At 42.7% G+C, this 19,497-nt stretch overlaps 1 protein-coding gene across 1 annotated transcript in view; it reads left to right on the top strand.

Moving 5' to 3' along the window:
* Nucleotides 1-1,074: 1,074 nt before the first annotated feature.
* The window catches only part of Ak9 (adenylate kinase 9), a 113,490-nt gene continuing 95,067 nt past the window's right edge, over nt 1,075-19,497 (top strand). Inside the window, exons 1-6 of the mRNA XM_038340158.1 lie at nt 1,075-1,191; nt 2,811-2,874; nt 4,815-4,867; nt 4,964-5,060; nt 11,035-11,147; nt 18,268-18,453. Of these exons, the coding sequence (XP_038196086.1) occupies nt 1,075-1,191; nt 2,811-2,874; nt 4,815-4,867; nt 4,964-5,060; nt 11,035-11,147; nt 18,268-18,453 (630 nt within the window). The remainder of the gene's footprint in view (nt 1,192-2,810; nt 2,875-4,814; nt 4,868-4,963; nt 5,061-11,034; nt 11,148-18,267; nt 18,454-19,497) is intronic.

The raw sequence follows: 19,497 nt of genomic DNA on the forward strand, positions 1-19,497 counted from the left end.
TAGCTGCCACAAGAGAAAGACGCAAGCCTCCAGCCGGAACCCTGCTGATAGGCCATGAACCTCATGGTAAAATATAAAATAATGGAAATGGGTTAATTTAAGATATAAGAGTTAGCCAGAAATACACTTATGCTATTGGCCAAACAATATTGCAAATAATATAGCTTTGAGTGATGATTTTATGGTCTGGGCAGCCAGGAACAAACAAGTGGCCTCCGCCAACAGACATATATGCAGGCAAAATACCAATGAACATAAAATAAAATAAATTAATAAACAAAGAAAGAAACATAAACTTGGAGGAGTAAGAAGATGAGAAGGATCTGGGAAGAGCTGGGGTAGGGGAAACATTCAAAATATAGTGTAAGAAAACCTTTAAAAAAGAGAAAATTTAATAGTGCTAATTAGTATAGCATTAATTTAACATTCTATTATTTCTGTTTAGATTTTTATGGTTACATTGATGTGATGAAGTTTTTTTTTTAGTTTTCAAGAATTGGGACTTTAAATACATTCATAATTATTTCATTGTAGTCAAGAAAAAAGTTTGTTATTTTTATTACTTATATAATATATTCATTGCATGAGTGAATTTTTTTTAGGTTCAAATATGTAAATAATTTACAAGTGCTTGAAAAGAACATTAGATCTTTGTACAAAAAACAAATCCAAAAGCTCACTGACCCAATTTATTTCTGATTCATTCCAACAAAAGCTGCATAAATTAAAATGTGCTGTAACAGATCAAAAGTTTAAAGTGGAAGACTGTGCCCAGAACTCTACTTCAAAGCTCACTCTAGCAAAAGCTTTCCAAAATGATTTAAATGATTTAAAGATCAGCCTTGTAGAAATTTAACAAGTATCGCAACATGTATGTGTGTGTATGTATATTTTGTCAATTTGATTGTCGGACATGTTGACCTTTCTTTTAAACAGCTTTGGGTATGTTGTTTCTCTCTCAAACATTCAATGCTATGGAATGGTTCCGGGGCTAAGCACATTCACAGAGTTCTTCCCCGTTCTCCATCAGCGGTACACCTTCAGCTCTTCTTCTGTTTTGTAGTGGTTTCTATTATGGCGTCTGCAGAGAAGACAGAAGAATGTCCTTTTGCAGATATCTTTAATGAAGATGAAGCTGAGAGAAACTATTTGTTGTCCAAACCTACTTGCTTTATTATATTTGGAAAACCAGTAAGTTATCTCTCTAACATTTGGTATTTTTTATTTTAAAATCTCAGTCTTATATTACCATATGAGAATGGAAATCACATAGTGTTTCATATTTTTCTAGTGTCTGATAGATTTTCATAATATCACTTCAACTCTGATAGAATATTGATTTTGAGTTCTTGTGCTGATCACTAGAAGAGAAACCCAGGCTACAATGATGTTGGTTTTAATAGTATAAGGATATAACTTAACAAACTCTGTACTGTGGTGATTGTTGCTGCTCTGTGATCTAAGGTTACTTCAGATTTGATTTGAATATAAGATCTGCTTAGAAACTAGCCATGAGGTTCTCCGGATATAGGAGATAAACTGGGATGTCTAGCAACCCCAAAAGGTGCTGAGGGCAAATGGGAATGGAATGGATAAAATTTATGCCCTGGCAATGCTGAAGCATGCATGGCAGCCCATATATTGTGCTTCTTTTGAAATTGTCCATATTGGGTTTCACGGTCTAAGTTGATGTGGACAACTGACCAGGTTTCTTCCTCAAGAGGGCACCAGATCTCATTACATGATGCTTGTGAGCCACCACGTGGTTGCTGAGAATTATTTCTCCAGCCCGAGGGCAAATGCGCCTGTAGTGTATTAGAGAACCAGCTATTGTCTTCCTGCATAGTGGGAAGAACCCAGAGGCGCTATTATAAAATTGCTCACTTCTCTGCCGCTGGGGGAAGGACCTCCAGGTAAGCTCTGCCTTCAGCCTCTGAGCTAACTGACAGCTAGAGGACTGGGCTAGTCAGTTAGAGAACCTTCCAGAACAGCCAAGGCCAAAAGGGAGCTTTGGTTTCATTTTTGATAGAAACCATAGGACAGGTAACCAAGAAACATTTCCAACAATTTTTATTAGAAACCATGTTTCTAGAATTATGGTTCTAAACGTCATCCCTGAGAACACCCAGAGGCAAGCTCACAGGAATGAGCTTGTAACTTTGAAACAGGGTGCTCTCCAAACAGTCAGCTAAGAGGTTCATCTGCTCTTCAACACTGCTGTGTGAGCTGACGCTGCAGTCACAGCAGTTTACGAGGCTGAGGCAGGAGGATCACAACCTTATGCTCTGCTCTGGCTGCAGAGCAAGTTCACAGCCAGCCTGGGCAACTTACTGAGGCTCCATCTCAAAGTAAGAAATAAGCACAGGGCTGATGATATTGTTCAGTGGCCAGGTTCTCACTCAACATAGCCACAATATGTTTAGAAAAAAAAAGAGGAAATAAAATTATTGAGTGGAAGTCACCAAAACTTCCCTTTTCTTTATGAAGAAACTAAAATGACAAATTTCAATGTATTTTATGATGATTTATAATTAGAATTACAATTTTTGTAATATCCTGATGAAGTAGTGTCCTGATTTATCTAACTTCCTAATTTCCTTCAATAATAATGTATTTAGATAAGCTCAGAGTATGTGAGGTATATAAGTAGTAGTGGAGAAAATGAAGTTCTAAACACATAGGGCTCTCTTTATTTTATAGGATAAACATTTATGTAACAATAAACATTAGTGGAATTCTCTGTATTGGTGCCTCTGCTTCACTGTGGAATGAAGGCTTTGCTGGGTTTTAATACCATTTCTCTTTCCAAGGGGTCTGGGAAGACAACATTAGCCCGTAATATAGCACAGGCTTGGAAATGTATTCGTGTTGAAGGTAAATTTAATTTTTCCCAATATTTAGTATGAATAATTTCAAAGATTCACAATATAGACTGCATAATAAATTCCAATCTAAGATTCCATAATTAATGTTTTCTGCTGACTATCAACTCTCTATAGTATCACTCCAGTCATGTCTGTCAAATGCCTTTGGCTCTGTCCTCCTCCTTTATTTCCACCGGAATTGTTTACATGTGTGCATGAGCACATCTTAGAGATGGGAAGAGGAAAAGGAAAACTGAAGCTTTTCTTCAGAGCATTTTCCAGAACTTTATTACTCCATTCGAAAAGTGTATTGTTTATGCATAAATTTTCTTGCATTCCTTAAAACATGTAAGTCAACACACACACACACACACACACACACACACACACACACACACACACACACACCTTTCTAACCAGTAAAGCTATCCGTTTCCTAACAAAAAGTAAGAAAAAGGATGAATAAGAAATTCATAAACAGAGGGACTGGGGAGTTGTTTCAGTCAGTGGCGTGCTTGCCACACAAGCATGGGACCTGAGTTCACTGCCCAGCACCCATGTAAACAAAAGCCAGGTAATGTGGCAAATGCTCGCAGTCCTGCACTGGGCAAGAACGACAGGAGGACGGCTGGAGCTCACTGGCCAGCCAGCCTAGCCTAAGTGACTGTTGAGCCCCAGACCCCAGTGAGACCCTGTCTCAAAACCCAGGGTGGATGACTGCTGAGGAGTGAGACCTGCTTCCATGTGCACATGTGTACACACACTCATCCATATGCACATGTGCATACACACAGTGCACACACATGCACACACACAATACTCAGGAGAGTAGAACTAAATCCAAGGAATAGAATAAAAGTTTTATCTTATATTATTAAAAATTAACACTCATTTATATTTGTCTGACAAGTTCGTGGTGAAGCATTAAAATCACTGGCCTAACTGTAATCATTGTTGGCAAGGAGGTCATAGAATGGGCATCCCGTACACCATTAGTGAAACTGGGATGGGCATCCTGTACACCATTAGTGGAACTGGGGTGCCATCGTTTTCCTATGTGTGTGGAGAACAATCAGTAACACAGAACACACTCACATAGATCTTGGAAAGTTTCCTCTTTTTAAAAAAGATTCACTCCAGTTTTATGTGTATGAGTGTTTTTTCCTCATATATGAATATGTACCACATGTGTTCCTTGTGTCCATGGATGCCAGAAGAGGTCTTAGGTCCTCTGGAGCTGGAGTTACAGAAGGTACTGAGCCTCCACGTGGGTCCTAAGCCACCTCTCCAGCCTGGTTTTTGTTTTGTTTTGTTTTGTTTTTTGTTTTTGTTTTGTTTTGTTTTAAATAAAGAAGCTTAGGAAGTCTTAAAGAACATCAAGGCATCTATAAATTCCTAACAACTGGTGCCACAATTCAACTCAAGTCTTTGCCTAAGTCAAGCCCCTCCCCTTCCCAACAGGTTGTCTTCCATCAGAGAATGGCATTTTTACTAGAATTCTCAGGGTTCCTCTTTGAATCGGGGTTATCCATTTTCACATCTCCCGATGCGTTCTTTCCTTCTATACAATCAGCATAAACATTAATGAGACCATGACACTGAAAGGATCTAGACTGATAATGCTGCTATGCACTTCCGCATGTACGGGGCCATTCACACACTCCGTCCTCCTACTGTCTACTGCCCCCCACGGGGCACAGTCGTCCAAGGCACAGCGGTGCATAGGGAGTTACTCCACTCCGATTTTAACCTGGTGGAGTGGCCAAGACAAGTTCCCTGCAGAACAGTCCTTTGCCTCTACTTTGGCCAACCTTAACCGATCTAACATGCAAAAAGATGTTTGCAAATTCTCAAGTGTCGTGGCCGCCAGTGAGCAAACGTTCCAAAAACGTCTCTTAGTTTAGCAGTCCGGATATTCGCTTGCACTCACGTGTTGCCCTCGCGTTCCAGCTTTATCGGTTCTGGAGGAACACATTGCTGCTGAGACTGAGACCGGAACTATGGTGAGCAAATCTACATTCCCAAGTTACGACAATGAGCCAGAAACTGTGAATCCCTGAGAGTGTGCAGTAACGCACAGTGTCTGTGCTTCTTTTTAGCTGCAGTCGCTGCTGGTGAGCGGTCACAGCATCCCAGAGGAGCTCGTCACGAGGCTGATCCTGGAGAAGCTCAAGTCTCCGGAAGTCTCTCACTTTGGTATGTGCGTGTGTGCGTGCGTGCGTGCGTGCGTGCGTGCCTGTATGCGTGCATACGTGCATGTATGCATGCAAGCACCAACAGTCGTTTCCTGGATTCCTCTTTTGCTTTAACTCAGGAATCTCACAGCCCCTACTGAGCTGAGTGTCTAAGATAGATTCAAGTGCTTCTTTGTCTTTAATTCTCCAGTGTCCACCTTTGCTTGTTTGTTTGTTTGTTTGTTTGTTTGTGGTGGTAGTTTTTCCAATACGCAGGGTTTCTCTGTGTAACAGCTCTGGCTGTGCTGGAGCTCACTCTATAGACCAGGCTGGCCTCGAACTCACAGAAATCTGCCTCCCTCTGCCTCCGGAGTGCTAGGAGGAGTGTGCCACCAACCCCAACTCTACTATCTGATGAATTAAAACATCAAAAAGGTGCATTGGCTGTAGAAGGAGTGGTGGGCGGGCTGCCTTCCCACTCAGCTCCCGCACAGCTAGCTTTATACCTGAAATAATTACACAGAAACTGTATTCATTTAAACACTGCCTGGCCCATTAGTTTCAGCCTCTTATTGGCTAATTCTTACATCTTGATTAACCCATTTCTATTAATATGTGTAGCGCCATGAGGTGGTGGCTTACCGCGAAGATTCTAACCTACATCCATCTTGGGTCGAAGAATCATGGCGACTGTCTCACTGCCTTCTTCCCAGCATTCTGTTCTGTCTACTCCACCCACCTATGTTCTGACCTGTCAGGCCAAGCAGTTTCTTTATTAATTAACCAATGAGAGTAACACATAGACAGATGACCCTCCTCCATCAATTGGCCTTCTTGCACCCACCACCTTTGGCTTCTCCTGTCTGCTCTCCTCTTCACCCTGCTATTGTAGCGTTTGTCAGCAGTCAATTTCTGTGTGAGAGCTGGAACTGCTTCCCTCTGAGACGACACATTGCCAGGGATAATCCTGCTCATCCAGCCTGCTCTCTGGTTACATACCCAAAAGTTTCTCCCTGCACAAAAGGATTCAGGCAAGGGCTTTGCTTTCTCTAATTCTTCAGATAAGGCCACTGAAGTCAGGGCAACTAAAAAGAAAAGAGAAAAGCTCTGAGATATTTGCAAGAGAAGGGAAGAAGCATATGAATATCCTTGGGAGAAAGACATCTCCTGAAACAGATTTGTTGAACGAAAGAAGGAAAATTCTGGAAGAGTTAAGGGAGAACTTTGTAACTCTTAAGACTCTTTGTAACTGTAGGAGTTAGGGCTGGATATGTAGTTGGATGGTAGAGCACTTGCCTAGAATAGTCAAAGCATATTCAATTCTCAGGACTGAAATCAAAAAAGCTACATAAGAAAACAGGGATTCCATTCCCAGGAAGTGGTTGTGTGTTGGAGGGAGCTATTTGTTTGTCCCGGCCACCCAAAACCGAAATAATCACACAGAAACTGTATTGATTAAATCACTGCTTGGCCCATTAGCTCTAGCTTTTTATTGGCTAACTCTTATATTAATTTAACCCGCATTTTTAGTAATCTGTATATTGCCATGTGGCAATGGCTTACAGGCAAAGATTTGGCATGTCTGACTCTGGTGGCTCCATGGTGTCTCTCTGACTCTGCCTTCTTTCTCCCAGCATTTTGTTTAGTTTTGCCTGCCTACCTAAGTTCTACCCTATCAACATGCTCAAGGCAGTTTCTTTATTCCTTAATGGTAATCACAGCATACAGAGGAAAATTCCACATCAAATTCCACATCAAACAAGAATTACAGTTATAATATTTACATATATTTTATCTTTTATCATAATTAAGGAAAACTGTAACTATAAATTCTTTAACTTCATTAAAGACTCTAGAAGGATATAATATTACCTAAGTTAACAGGAAGTACATTGTATGCAACTTCCAAAACTCTAGAAATGACAGAGACACCAAAGTTTTTTTTTTTTTTTTTTTTTTTTTTTTTTTTACCATTGGGGCATCCATTTTTAGCCTACAGGCCCATAATATCCAGCAGACTTTTTTATGAAGCAGGAAATTTTAAAGACAGTTTTGCCTATATTGATAGTTTGTCAGTCATTTTTTTATGTCCTGCAGAATGTCTAGCAGACTCTTTTGTGTAGCAGGAACCCTGAAGGACCTTCTCACCTTTAGGCAAGCTTAGCAGTCATTTTTCTGTAGGTCCTGCATGTCTAGTTTAGCAGTCCAGGCAAGAGCAGGTTTTTGTTGTTGTTGTTCTTGTTGTTGTTTTTGCCCAAATGGCTAACCAACTCCATAAAGAGCCTCTTTGAGGCCCATCTTTCTCTTGAAGTAGCTTGGTACTGCCAAGAGCAGATGTGTCTCACTGTCATGAAAAGTCCTAAGTTCTCAAAACATTTCAAATGCCATATTTTGAATGTCTCTGAAAGATTTGAAGAATACCTATCTATCTGAAATATATCTCTATATATCTAGAAAGCCTAACTAACTTTATTACAATCTTGACTATTATAGATGGCTATTAACCTATATTTTTAATTATACATTACATTTTTAAATGAACTACACAAACACAATACTTTAATCAAGGGCAGAAATATACATATATAATATAACAAAATTTACCTTAAATTTGTATCAATAAACCAAGATTCATACTAAAGCAAAGTATTTATCACTATAGCACATCCCCCTTTAAATATAAACAAACAATTATAAACAGTATTTGGGAATATGGGTGTAGTTATTTTTCTCTAAACTGTTTTTTTGCTATTTATTGGGCAAAGTATTTTTGTGGGGGTGTTTACAGCAACCTTGTAGGGGGTCTTGTTTCATCAAACCATGTTGGTCTGGAAGCAATCCACAGGTTTTCATCTTTTGTGGAAACAAAAGAAGAACCTCTTTTTAAAAATACCATATCCTGCCGGGCGGTGGTGGCGCACGCCTTTAATCCCCGCACTCGGGAGGCAGAGGCAGGCGGATCTCTGTGAGTTCAAGACCAGCCTGGTCTACAAGAGCTAGTTCCAGGACAGGCTCCAAAGCCACAGAGAAACCCTGTCTCGAAAAAAACCAAAAAAAAAAAAAAAGAAAAATAACATATCCTTAGACTCAAATTTTGGAGTCAAGATGCCTTTATAATATACATGATGGTTTATTTTAACAGCCCATACAATGAAATGTTTCTCTGTACTTAGCTCCTTCACAGTCAAAAAATTCAAAGAAAACACAATAATATACATACCCCAGATTCTCTGTGTATATTTTATCTTTACATGGCTTATTATTTTTACTCCTTTTAATTTATGACTGTCTGTACTTTGTCTCTTTAAAGATTTTTTTTAAAAAAAATTATTTACTTCTTTTTCCACCTCTCTATACTCTTTCTTCTCTTCCCCAAGCCTACATACATTTATCTAACACTGTGACCCATTTAGAGATTTTTATGTCTGAATCTGTCCTTATTGTGTAATCTGTAATTCTTTTTTTTTTTTTTTTTTTTTTTTTTTTTGGTTTTTCGAGACAGGGTTTCTCTGCAGCTTTAGAGCCTGTCCTGGAGCTAGCTCTTGTAGACCAGGCTGGTCTCGAACTCACAGAGATCTGCCTGCCTCTGCCTCCCGAGCTGGGATTAAAGGCGTGCACCACCACCGCCCGGCTTGTTATCTGTAATTCTTTACTGTCTTGAAGAGCTTTTAAAATGGTAAGCAACTTGGTTGCAGCTGCTCTGGATGCTGGCTCCATCTCTCAACACTTTGTGCCATTACTGCCAGGTCTGGTAGGAGCTGCACTCAGCACTTTAACTCTAGAATGAGCATGCAGCACATATACCCTTTTAATCTGAGTAATAACTAAATCTGCCATGCAGTGCACTGCGGGGCCTGGCCTGGAAATCTCTCTTTATATGGCAGCAGGAATCCGCCATGCTCTCCCGCCTGTGTGTACCTAGTAGACCTGATCCTGTTGCCTGCCTAGGCGGGGAGCACTGAGCCAAGGACATGGTATCAGCTACTTTTCTTCCAACCCTGTGTGGGCACACAAACACCCAGACCCACAAATGACATTGGAATGCTCTATAGCCTGAGTTTGCACTGGCGGCACAGCCCAGGAAGCCACCTTTTTAAAAGGTGTGACTTTTTTATTATGCTACCAGTGAATCAGGAAAAGCTCCCTTAAGGGAGCTACAGCATGCCATCAGCGGGGGTGGGGGTGGGTGGGAGGGTTGTGGTTAAACTTTATTTTTATGTGTCTTGAGTTTCTTTTTAAGCATTTTTAGGTCTTACATGGATATAGTTGGCCATGTGGGCACCAATTTATAGGAAAAAGGAGCCACTTGGTGGTGGCACACACCTTTAATCTCAGTACTCGGAAGGAAGGGCAGGTGTATCTCTGTGAGTTCGAGGCCAGCTTAGTCTACAAGAGCTAGTTCCAGGACAAGCTCCAAAGCTACAGAGAAACGCTGTCTCAGAAAACAAACAAACAAACAAAGGAATTAAAAATAAAGTATGGTGCAATAAAAACTATATCAAAGAAAACAGGAAAGAAGCAACAGATAGTATCATTCATCTTTTAAGTAGCTATCTCACTTTATTTACTTGTTATAATTTTTTTTTGCTAAGTTCTCAAGGCTGTAACATAGTTTAAAATTGTTCCTCAAAGGGGAAAAACATTAAACTAACAGAAAAATATATTGAAGTCCTTTCATTTCTAGCTGAGGAATTGATACATATTTTAGTAATGAGAGAAAAGTTTCTTGGGCAAGCAAGTGACATAATTTAAAAGTGTATTGAGAGAACAATATGATGGTGGTACCCAAGACTCACTGAGGAACCAATATGATGGTGGTACCCAAGACTCCCTAGGGAACCAATATGATGGTGGTACCCAAGACTCCCTGGGGAAACAACATGATGGTGGTACCCAAGACTCATTGCAGTGAGATTTCTCCTTCTGTGTGGGATGCAAGTCAATGAGTGTTCTAAAGCCCCAACCATACTGTGTTTTAGGAGGAGGGCCCGCTTATTCATCCTGGCCTCCCAGCTAGCTTAGCCCCAAAATAACGACACAAAAAACAGTATTAATTAAATCATTGCTTGGACCATTATCTCTAACTTCTAATTGCTAACTCTTACATCTTGATTTAGTCCATTTCTATTAATCTGTATATCACCACATGGCAGATGGCAGTGGCTTACCAGCAAAGATTCGGCGTGTCTGACTCTAGAAGCAGCTCCATGATGTCTCGCTCTGACTCCGCCTTTCTTCCTCCCAGCATTCAGTTCTGTCTTCCTCGCCTACCTAACTAAGTTCTGCCCTATCAACAGGACAAGGCAGTTTCTTTATTCATTAACCAAGAAAAGCAACACACAGAGGGGACTCCCACATCACTGTGTTCTGTTTCTTATGTACAAAGTGTACACAGGCATTTCATCACTCTCTATAACTACATAGATATTGTATGTGTCCTACTATGTTATGAAATACTAATCAAAGATGAAAATAATAGGTCACATAAAAAGAGTCATATAACTGTTTCTACTTGAGTTAAAAGTATTAGCCTGGAGTTTCTTTCTGTAAGTGTCTCATCTAATTCAAACCAACTTAGATTTTTAAAGAATTTAAAACATCTATTTACTTACTGTTATGGTTAAGGGGGATATATGCACACTATGGCGTGCATGTGGAGGTCAAAGGACACCTTAAGGGAGTTGGTTCTCTTCTTCCAGCCTAGGAACCCTGGGGAATTAGCTCAGGTCATTGGGCTTTGTGACAAAAACCTTTACCCCCTGAACCATCTTGCCTGTCACTGACTTAGAATTTCTAAAGATGTTTCCTCCCAGTCGGTGATTTCTTTCTAATCAGAAAAGCATCATTCATAGCTATACTTCATGTGATAATAACTTAAAATTCACGACAGATAATTTAATGAATTTTACTTACTTGTTAATATTTTAATATTTTATAAATTATAATAAAGCTGTGCTCTCACATAGTGATATTATAAATTGTTACATATTTTATAGGTTACATCATCACTGAAATACCAGCACTCGCAGAGGATACTATGACCACTTTACAGCAGTTGGAATCTGTTAAAAATTTAGAATTGCAGCCAGATGTTATAATTAATATTAAGGTAAGTTAGAGTAGCCGCTTGTTCATCCCGGCCACCCAGAATCAAATAACGACACAGAAACTATATTAATTAAAACAAAGGTTGGCCTATTAGCTCTAACTTCTTATTGGCTAACTCTTACATCTTAATTTAACCCATTTCAAGTAATCTGTGCATCACCATGAGGTCGCGGCCTGCCAGCAAAGTTTCAGCACGTCTGTCTCCGGCAACTCCATGGCTTCTCTCTAACTCCGCCTTCCTCCTCCCATGCTATAGGCCAAGCCAGTTTTCTTTATTCATTAACCAATAAAATCAACACATAGACAGAAGGACCTCCCACACCAGGTAAAGATATTAGTTGCTTACTGAAACAGCAAATCTTTTCTTTTCAGAGGCCTTAAGTTCAAGGAATGCTTTCATACTTAAAATTTATTTTACTTTTAATAGCATGTCTGTGTGTAGGCTTGTACATGTGAGTGCAGATGCTTAAGAAGGCCAGAAGGGGGCGTCGGATCCCCCAAGTCCCCAAGGCTGGAGTTACAGGCCTTTGTGAGCCACCTGATGTGGGTGCTGGGACTTGAACGTGGGTCCTCTGCACAAGCAGTATATGCCCTTAAGCACTAAGTCGTGTCTCCAGCCCAGGCTTTCCGGGTAGTTATGGAAACAGTCATGTGTGTATCACACCTCTGAGTTTCTGCTCTTGAAGCCCCGTCCACCAGACGTCATCATAGCTAACTTTTGTAAGGCAGTGTGGGCATCATCTCATCAGAACTCACCTGGCAGCCCTTCCCTCGCTGCCACCACACAGAGAGACAGACAGACACACACACACACACACACACACACACACACCCTCACCCCTGAGTTGTTTATTACTTCTCTGGGAGCCTTCCCTGTTTCTCTCATTTCTATATTTCTCACCTCTCTGTATATCCTTCACAACCCCTACATGAGGATGTAATCACGACCCTCTCATATATGCACCACCTGGTACACCGCATGGCACCTAATCACTTCTAATAACTTAACAATTAAATAAAAAGAGTAGCAAATGGCTCCTATGTATAATGTTGAGGTACACTGTATGGCACTGATCAAATCAGGGCTGGGGTCATATTTCCCATTCTCCTCTTTATCTTCTACTAGAATTTGAGAGACTGTCTAGATGCCTCTATTTCCTCTTTACAAAGATAGTAACAACCGTTTGATGGGCTTGTGACTATAATTTGATATGACACCGTCTACTTGTTTTGTGAAGACGGAGGACAAGCTTGGGTGTTCAGGCGCTGAGAGTTTATTACTGGGGACCTCTGAGTGCCAGCCTCAGTGTCCCCTCAGCGTTCAGAAGAAGACTCAGCAAGCACAGGACTTAGAAGGATCTGAGGGTGAGGTGAAGTCTCCACTGCATACTTTTCTGCATCAGTTTCTTTATTCCTCTCCTGCTGTTCTCCTCCTGTTCTGTAAAGTTTCCAGTTTAGATACACATGCACAACAAAGACAGCTCTCTGAGCTTGGGCGTCCCTTTATCTTTGAAGGCCCCAAATGTGATCTATATGAAAGACTCCCTTCCTGACTGCATGTCCTGCCAAATGGAAGACAGTTGCGGGGAGGTGACTCCTAATGTATCTCAGGGAACAGAACAGAGATATAGCTGTGGGAACCAAGGTTTCTGGCTACATGACTGAATTCTCTCACTGGAGGCCTCATGGGGTGGGGGAAGCCATCCAGTAAGCAAAAGAACAAGGCAGGATTTTCAGTGTCCACCGTCCTGGTGGGACAAATAGATCCGGTTATGAAGCAAGTCCCCGTATATATCCTGTATATCAGAACTATATAGCTGAATGAAAGTCATCTACGTGACTACCCACAGATATATGTACCCATAAGATTAAGATGCAAACATGGGAATACATATACACATCACAAGAGATTACATACAATGCAGGTATTGTGGAGACACCAAGCAGCTTCAGCAAAAGTGAACAACAGCTTTCAGAATGGATGGTCCTGCAGACCTTGTCTGGACAGGATTAACCTCCATCAGAGAGCCACACTTCTAGTGTATTGACATCTGAACACTAGCTGCCACCTGCTTCTCATGCCTGTGACAGTTTATGATGGCTCAAAATAGATTTCAGCACTCTGATGTTGAGACTCAAGGATGTGTCAGGGTCAGCTGTGAGAGGAAGCCTTCTAATGCTGAGCATGCTGTCTTCTGTAGCCCTGCCACTGCTAATGGGCAGGAGTGAACCAAAATCCTGAACAGGCCAGGTGTGGTAATGCAGGCCAGGTGTGGTGATGCATGCAGGCCAGGTGTCGTAATGCATGCAGGCCAGGTGTGGTAATACATGCTTTGTGTGGTGATACAGGCCATGTGTGGTGATACAGGCCAGGTGTGGTGATGCAGGGCAGCTGTGGTGGTGCAGGCCAGGTGTGGTGATGCAGGGCCAGGTGTGGTGGTTCAGGGCCAGGTATAGTGATACAGGCCAGCTGTGGTGATGCAGGGCAGCTGTGGTGATGCTGGGCCAGGTGTGGTGGTGCAGAGTCAGGTGTGGTGATGCAGGGCCAGGTGTGGTGGTGCAGGGCCAGGTGTGGTGATACAGGCCAGCTGTGGTGATGCAGGGCAGCTGTGGTGATGCATGGCCAGGTGTGGTGATGCAGGGCCAGGTGTGGTGATACAGGGCCAGATGTAGTGATGCAGGGTCAGGTGTGGTGGTGCAAGGCAGCTGTGGTGATGCAGGGCAGCTGTGGTGATGCAGGGCCAGGTGTGGTGATGTAGGGCAGCTGTGGTGGTGCAGGGCCAGGTGTGGTGATGCAGTGCCAGGTGTTGTGGTGCAGGGCCAGGTGTGGAGGTGCAGGGCTAGCTGTGGTGGTGCTGGGCCAGGTGTTGTGATGCAAGCCAAGTGTGGTGATGCAGGGCCAGGGGTGGAGATACAGGCCAGGTGTGGTGATGCAGGGCCAGGTGTGGTGGTGCAGAGTCAGGTGTGGTGATGCAGGGCAGCTGTGGTGATGCAGGGTCCGGTGTGGTGATGCAGGGCAGCTGTGGTGATGCAGGGCCAGGTGTGGTGATGTAGGGCCAGGTGTGGTTGTGCAGGGCCAGGTGTGGTGATGCAGGCCAGCTGTGGTGATGCAGGGCATCTGTGGTGGTGCAGGGCCAGGTGTGGTGGTGCAGGGCAGCTGTGGTGATGCAGGGCAGCTGTGGTGGTGCAAGGCCAGGTGTGGTGGTGCAGGGCCAGGTGCGGTGATGCAGGCCATGTGTGGTGATGCAGGCCAGGTGTTGTGATGCAGGGCCAGGTGTGGTGATGCAGGGCCAGGTGTGGTGATTCATGCAGAAGAATCATCAGTGTGAGTTTAGGCCTAGGCTATGTAATAAGACAAAATAAAAATCCGATCAAACTTGAGAATGACACATAAGGACATTTGCTAACAGAAGGAGAAGATAAGCTTCATTAACTAAAACCAAACATAATGTTAAAAGAAGTAAAGTACAGATTACATAAGAAATTGAACTTGGTAAAAGGAGAGCACACAGGCCAAAGGCCCCAAACACTTACTACATTAGAGTGCTGAATTTGGCTCTAATTTTCCTGGTTTCATTCCTGTTTTAACAAAATACCCTGACAAAAGCCAGGGAGAAAACTTTTTTTTCAATTCTAGATAAGGTCCCTGCTGCTTGGTTTTTATTTCCATCTTGGCACAAAGTAGAGTTACCTGGGAAGTGGAAACAGGACCCTGAGTTGAGGAATTTGTCCATCTCAGATGGGCCTGTGAGCATGTCTGTGGGGCATAACTGATGCAGGAGGTTCCAGCCCACAGTGGGCAGTGCCATCCCCTGACCAGTGGTTCTGGTCTCTATAAAAATGCCTGCTGAGCTCTGAGTCGGAAAACAGCCAATCCGCAGCGTCCTCCTAGTTTCTGTTCTAGGTTTTTGCCCTGACTTCCTTTGGGTGGGTAATGGACTGTTACCTGGAAAATGTAAGCCAAACCCTTTCTTCCCTGAGGCATTTTTTGCTCACGGTTTTTATTATAGCAACACAAAAGAAACAAGACCCTGGTCCATCCTGGCAGGGAAGTCAAGGCAGCAGGAACTGAAATACCCAGGCATCACATTTCCAGTCAAGAGCAGAGACAAACAAATGTGGGCGTGTCTACTGTTCAGATAAAGTCCTGCTCACTTCTGTGGTTCAAGACCCAAAGCTGGGGGTGGGAGGCAGCTAATTTCAGGCTGGGTTGTCACATTTCCACATCAATTAAAGCAATCAGGACTGTCCTTCACTAATATGCCCAGAGGCCAGATTGATCTAGGCAGTCCACAGGTCTGTCTTCCCAGGTAAGTCTAGCTTGGTAATTCTTCCCAGGTAATTTAATTTGACAATCAAAATGCGTACTAATCTGAAGTAGCAGAAGGGGAATTGCGATTAGTTATTAGTCAAGAGAAAAGCCATTCCTCAGGAAGAATAAGTCTCCCAGGTCAGATAAGAGAATTGTTCTATAGACATCATAAAGGAGAAGGCTCCACAGAGGGAAGGAAGTTCTTAACTTCGTTCCTTTGCCCCAGTAATACAGCCCAGGGCAACACAAGCTTCTCAGTAGTTTGGGGTTAGCTGAAAAAAAAAAAAAAAAAGCCTGTGACTTTTAATGCCGAGAAGTTTCCAGCCTGGGACCCATGATGCTCATAACATCTATAAATCTCTTTCAATCATATGCAAAAAATGTGTGTATGTGTATTTTCTGATGCAAAATGTGTATGGCTTTCCTGATACTTTTAAAAGGGGGTTGTACCACAGAGAACACTTATGGTCAGCAGGCAACTAGAGCAGGTTCTTGGAGCAAATGGTAGCAGTGTCCTGATGCTTGTCCAAATGCAAATTCTTGAGCTAAGAATCAGAAACTGTAGGAGTAGCATCCAGCTTTTAGGCTGCATGGTCTTCCAAGTGATTCTCTTGCTTTCAAACTGTAATGGTCTGTCCTGTTTCTTTTAAGAGAGAAGCCCCACGCACTCCCTCCCCCCTCCATCCACTGAGGCAAGCAGATCTTTGTTCCCTTTCCAGCCTGAGTTCCTTCCTTTCTGTCTCTCTCCCAAAGAGGCAGCTTCTGCCTCTCTCCCTTCCCCCAACTTCTTCCCTTTCCCCCCTCCTCTCTGTCTCTCTCTCTCTGTTTCTCTTTCTCTCTCTCTCTCTGCTTGTCTCTCTTCTCCCATTCTCCCCTTTCCCTTTCCTCTCCATAACCCACTAAATAAATACCCACTTTCTCTGCATGGCGTGCCTAACAGGCCTCTTTCTCTCACCTGCCATGCAGCTCCCTGCCTGGGACTGGGGCTGCCTTCATGGTCTGCCATGGTCTCGTGCCCGCTGCCCACTGCCACCACTGGGAGACCTGCAGTGTTTTACCATAACATATGGTGCTCGTGACTCAGTCAGGCTCTCCACGTTCCCTCCAGCCCTCAAGGGGACCAGCTGAGGACGCATAGAACCCTGGGCTCAGGAACCCGGCTTCTTCACAACAGCTCTGTGTATCCAGTTTGTTCATGGCTTCCAGCAACTGGACTCAAGGCGCCAGGTTTGCTCAGCAAGCAGTTTAACCCACTGAGCAATTCTCTGCCCCTTCATCTAGATTTTTTTTTAAAAAAATCATACAAAGCATTCAGAGCAGGATCTGCAGTCTCACTGCATCATGAGCAATGAAGCACACAGAGAGCTCAGGGATGGATGGGAAGACCATGTGATGCTGTGATGCTTTTAGCCTGGCCGTGTTTCCCTGATCTGCAAGGTATCAGATTACTTCCCTTTGGGGGTAGCCTGAGAACTGAGAGAATCCATGCACACGGAAGCATCATGAAAGATGGAAGTTACTTGTACACTTTGGTTTGGGCTTTGGTTACCATGAGGAGTAAGTTTACTCCATTTGCAGAATTTAAAGGTTAGATAACGTGATCTTACAGGTGCTATTTCTCAATCTTATGAAATATTTTATCCATAAAGTGACAATAAATATGGCACATACATACATGCCCACAAACACATATGTATTGGCAGAAGACACAAGACTTCCTTCTTCATTTTCCTTCATTTTAGCCTCTTTGAGCTAAAATAATAAAATTCTGTAAAACTTTGTAGATAAACTGATTTTCTGTTCTTTTTTAATTACCTTCACTATTCTGCTAGCTCTCTCCTATTTTAAATGCCTGATAATTTCATATATATTAATTTCAGACAAATAAGCCTATTGACCAGACATGCAAATCATACACTGAAGTTTGCCATGTACTAGAATTTAATGCAAAATACCACCACAGTATTGTATTTACTCAAATTTCAGAAAAATTTAAAATTTTTTGTTGTTTTTGCTTTTGTTTTGTTTTGTTTTGTTTTGTTTTTTGAGACAGGGTTTCTCTGTAGCTTTGGAGCCTGTCCTGGCACTCACTCTGTAGACCAGGCTGGCCTTGAACTCACAGAGATCTGCCTGCCTCTGCCTCCTCAGTGCTGGGATTAAAGGCACGTGCACCACCACCTGGCAGAAAATTTTAAATTTATCTGGTGGATAATATGAAACAAGAAATAAAAGCTTATTTAAAAAATTTAAATTTAAGCAAAGCTGAAGTTTATTCAAAGAGGAGTGAAGCGCAAAGGGTTAGAGAAACCATGCCTAGGAAAGAGAGGTGTGGGAGAGATGGTTCACTGGTTCAGAGCACCAGCTGCTCTTTCAGAGGACTCAGGTTCAACTCCCAGCATTCATAAGGTGGCTCACAACCTCGGTAACTCCAGTTACAGGGGATCTGATGACCTCTTTTGGCCTTCAGGGGTACCAGGCAAATACATGGAAAACAGACATACCTTAGGGCAAAACACCCTCACATATAAAATATAATAATAAAACATATTTTAAAAAAAGAAACAATGATAGAAAGAAGAAAATGAAAAGTTGCGCATGTCTGAGCAATTCAGAAAAAATAGACTTATGAAGCTTCATGTCTGAGGTTCTCTAAGAGACTACACTATGAAGTGAAACTTTCTGAGACACAAAGGTACAGTATCTCACTAAAGGATAACTATTCCACCCACCTCTCTAGGGTGGCCTAGTGTGAGCCTTCCTTCCTAGAGAATGAAATGTTTGAACTGATTTAATTACATTGTTTCCGCAGTGTAGTGACTATGACTTATGCCAGAGAGTCTCTGGGCAAAGGCAGCACAGCTCCACAGGGTACATATACAACAGAGACCAGTGGGACCCCGAAATCATCGAGAATCGCAGGAGACGGAAGAAGGACCTTCCCAAGGATGGAAAAGCTGAAGAGGAAGAAGAGGAAGAAGAACAAGAAGAGGAGGAGGTAATGTTTCAGTGTGGTCATTACCACGTGACACCTTTGGAATCTTTTATGACTAAATGACAGCCAGGGGAGTGGCAGGTGCCAGAGAAAATTAAGTGACTGTTTAGCCAAAGTAGCCCGAACGTAGACGAGAAAGAGGCTTGTACTTTGTTCTGATTATCTTGTTCCTGAGTGAGTTCAGGGGCAGATGTTTCAAGAATATCTCAGAACCTCATAAAGGGGCCCCTGGCCTCTTTATGTGAGTCACAACCTCCAAGGCATAAGGAAGATTTTCAAGTAGATAAGAATATCTTCCTGAAAGCAGGAGGGGTGCTATGTCAGGACTTTCCTGTGAAAGCTTAGAAGCTGTACTCCTGGGAGAAGGCATAAATGATTCATAAGAATTTTTCATCAACCCAATATCCTCAAGTTATACACGTATTAAAAACCTACCAAGACAGCAACATGCAAGATCAAAACCAAAAGTAACATGGTGGTGACCATGTCGCTCAGCTTTGTGGGGTCTTTGTCAAGTAGCTGTGTTGGCTTTATGACTTCTGTCATTCCCATCAGAAATGCCTGCACCAGCTCCCATGTTTGCCACAAGACTTACAGACACACCAGAAAAGATAGACCCATCTGCACACAGAAAACAGACAAAACTTTCTAGACACCAGGGCCAGTTGGGTGGGCGACATCTTGCTCTTGCCCTGGGTAGAAGTGATGATGAGAAGAGGATTATGTTTGGCTGTAAGGGATTTGGGGTGTCCCATACTCAGCTGCGTGCCTATGGAAGCCGACAAGGGAAAAGGTGTGTCTGATTCTGTGATTTGGAGGAGGAGGGGAACAGTCAGGGAGACTGGGACCAAGCGGATTTGAGCAGTGAAGGAAATAGAGGCTCTACTTTGGCTAAACAGTCACTTCCCAACAAGGGAATGGGGCAGGTTGGGACCCCTAGGAAGGAGTGGGTGAGGGGTATCCCTAAAGATACAGCTCAGTGGTGGGTTGGTGAGGTTGGTAATGCTACCCTCCTACCCTGACAATAGTGGAATGAGAAGGGCAGGT

This window comes from Arvicola amphibius, chromosome 8 (assembly GCF_903992535.2).
Source record: "Arvicola amphibius chromosome 8, mArvAmp1.2, whole genome shotgun sequence".
In the NCBI taxonomy this organism is placed as follows: Eukaryota; Metazoa; Chordata; class Mammalia; order Rodentia; family Cricetidae; genus Arvicola; species Arvicola amphibius.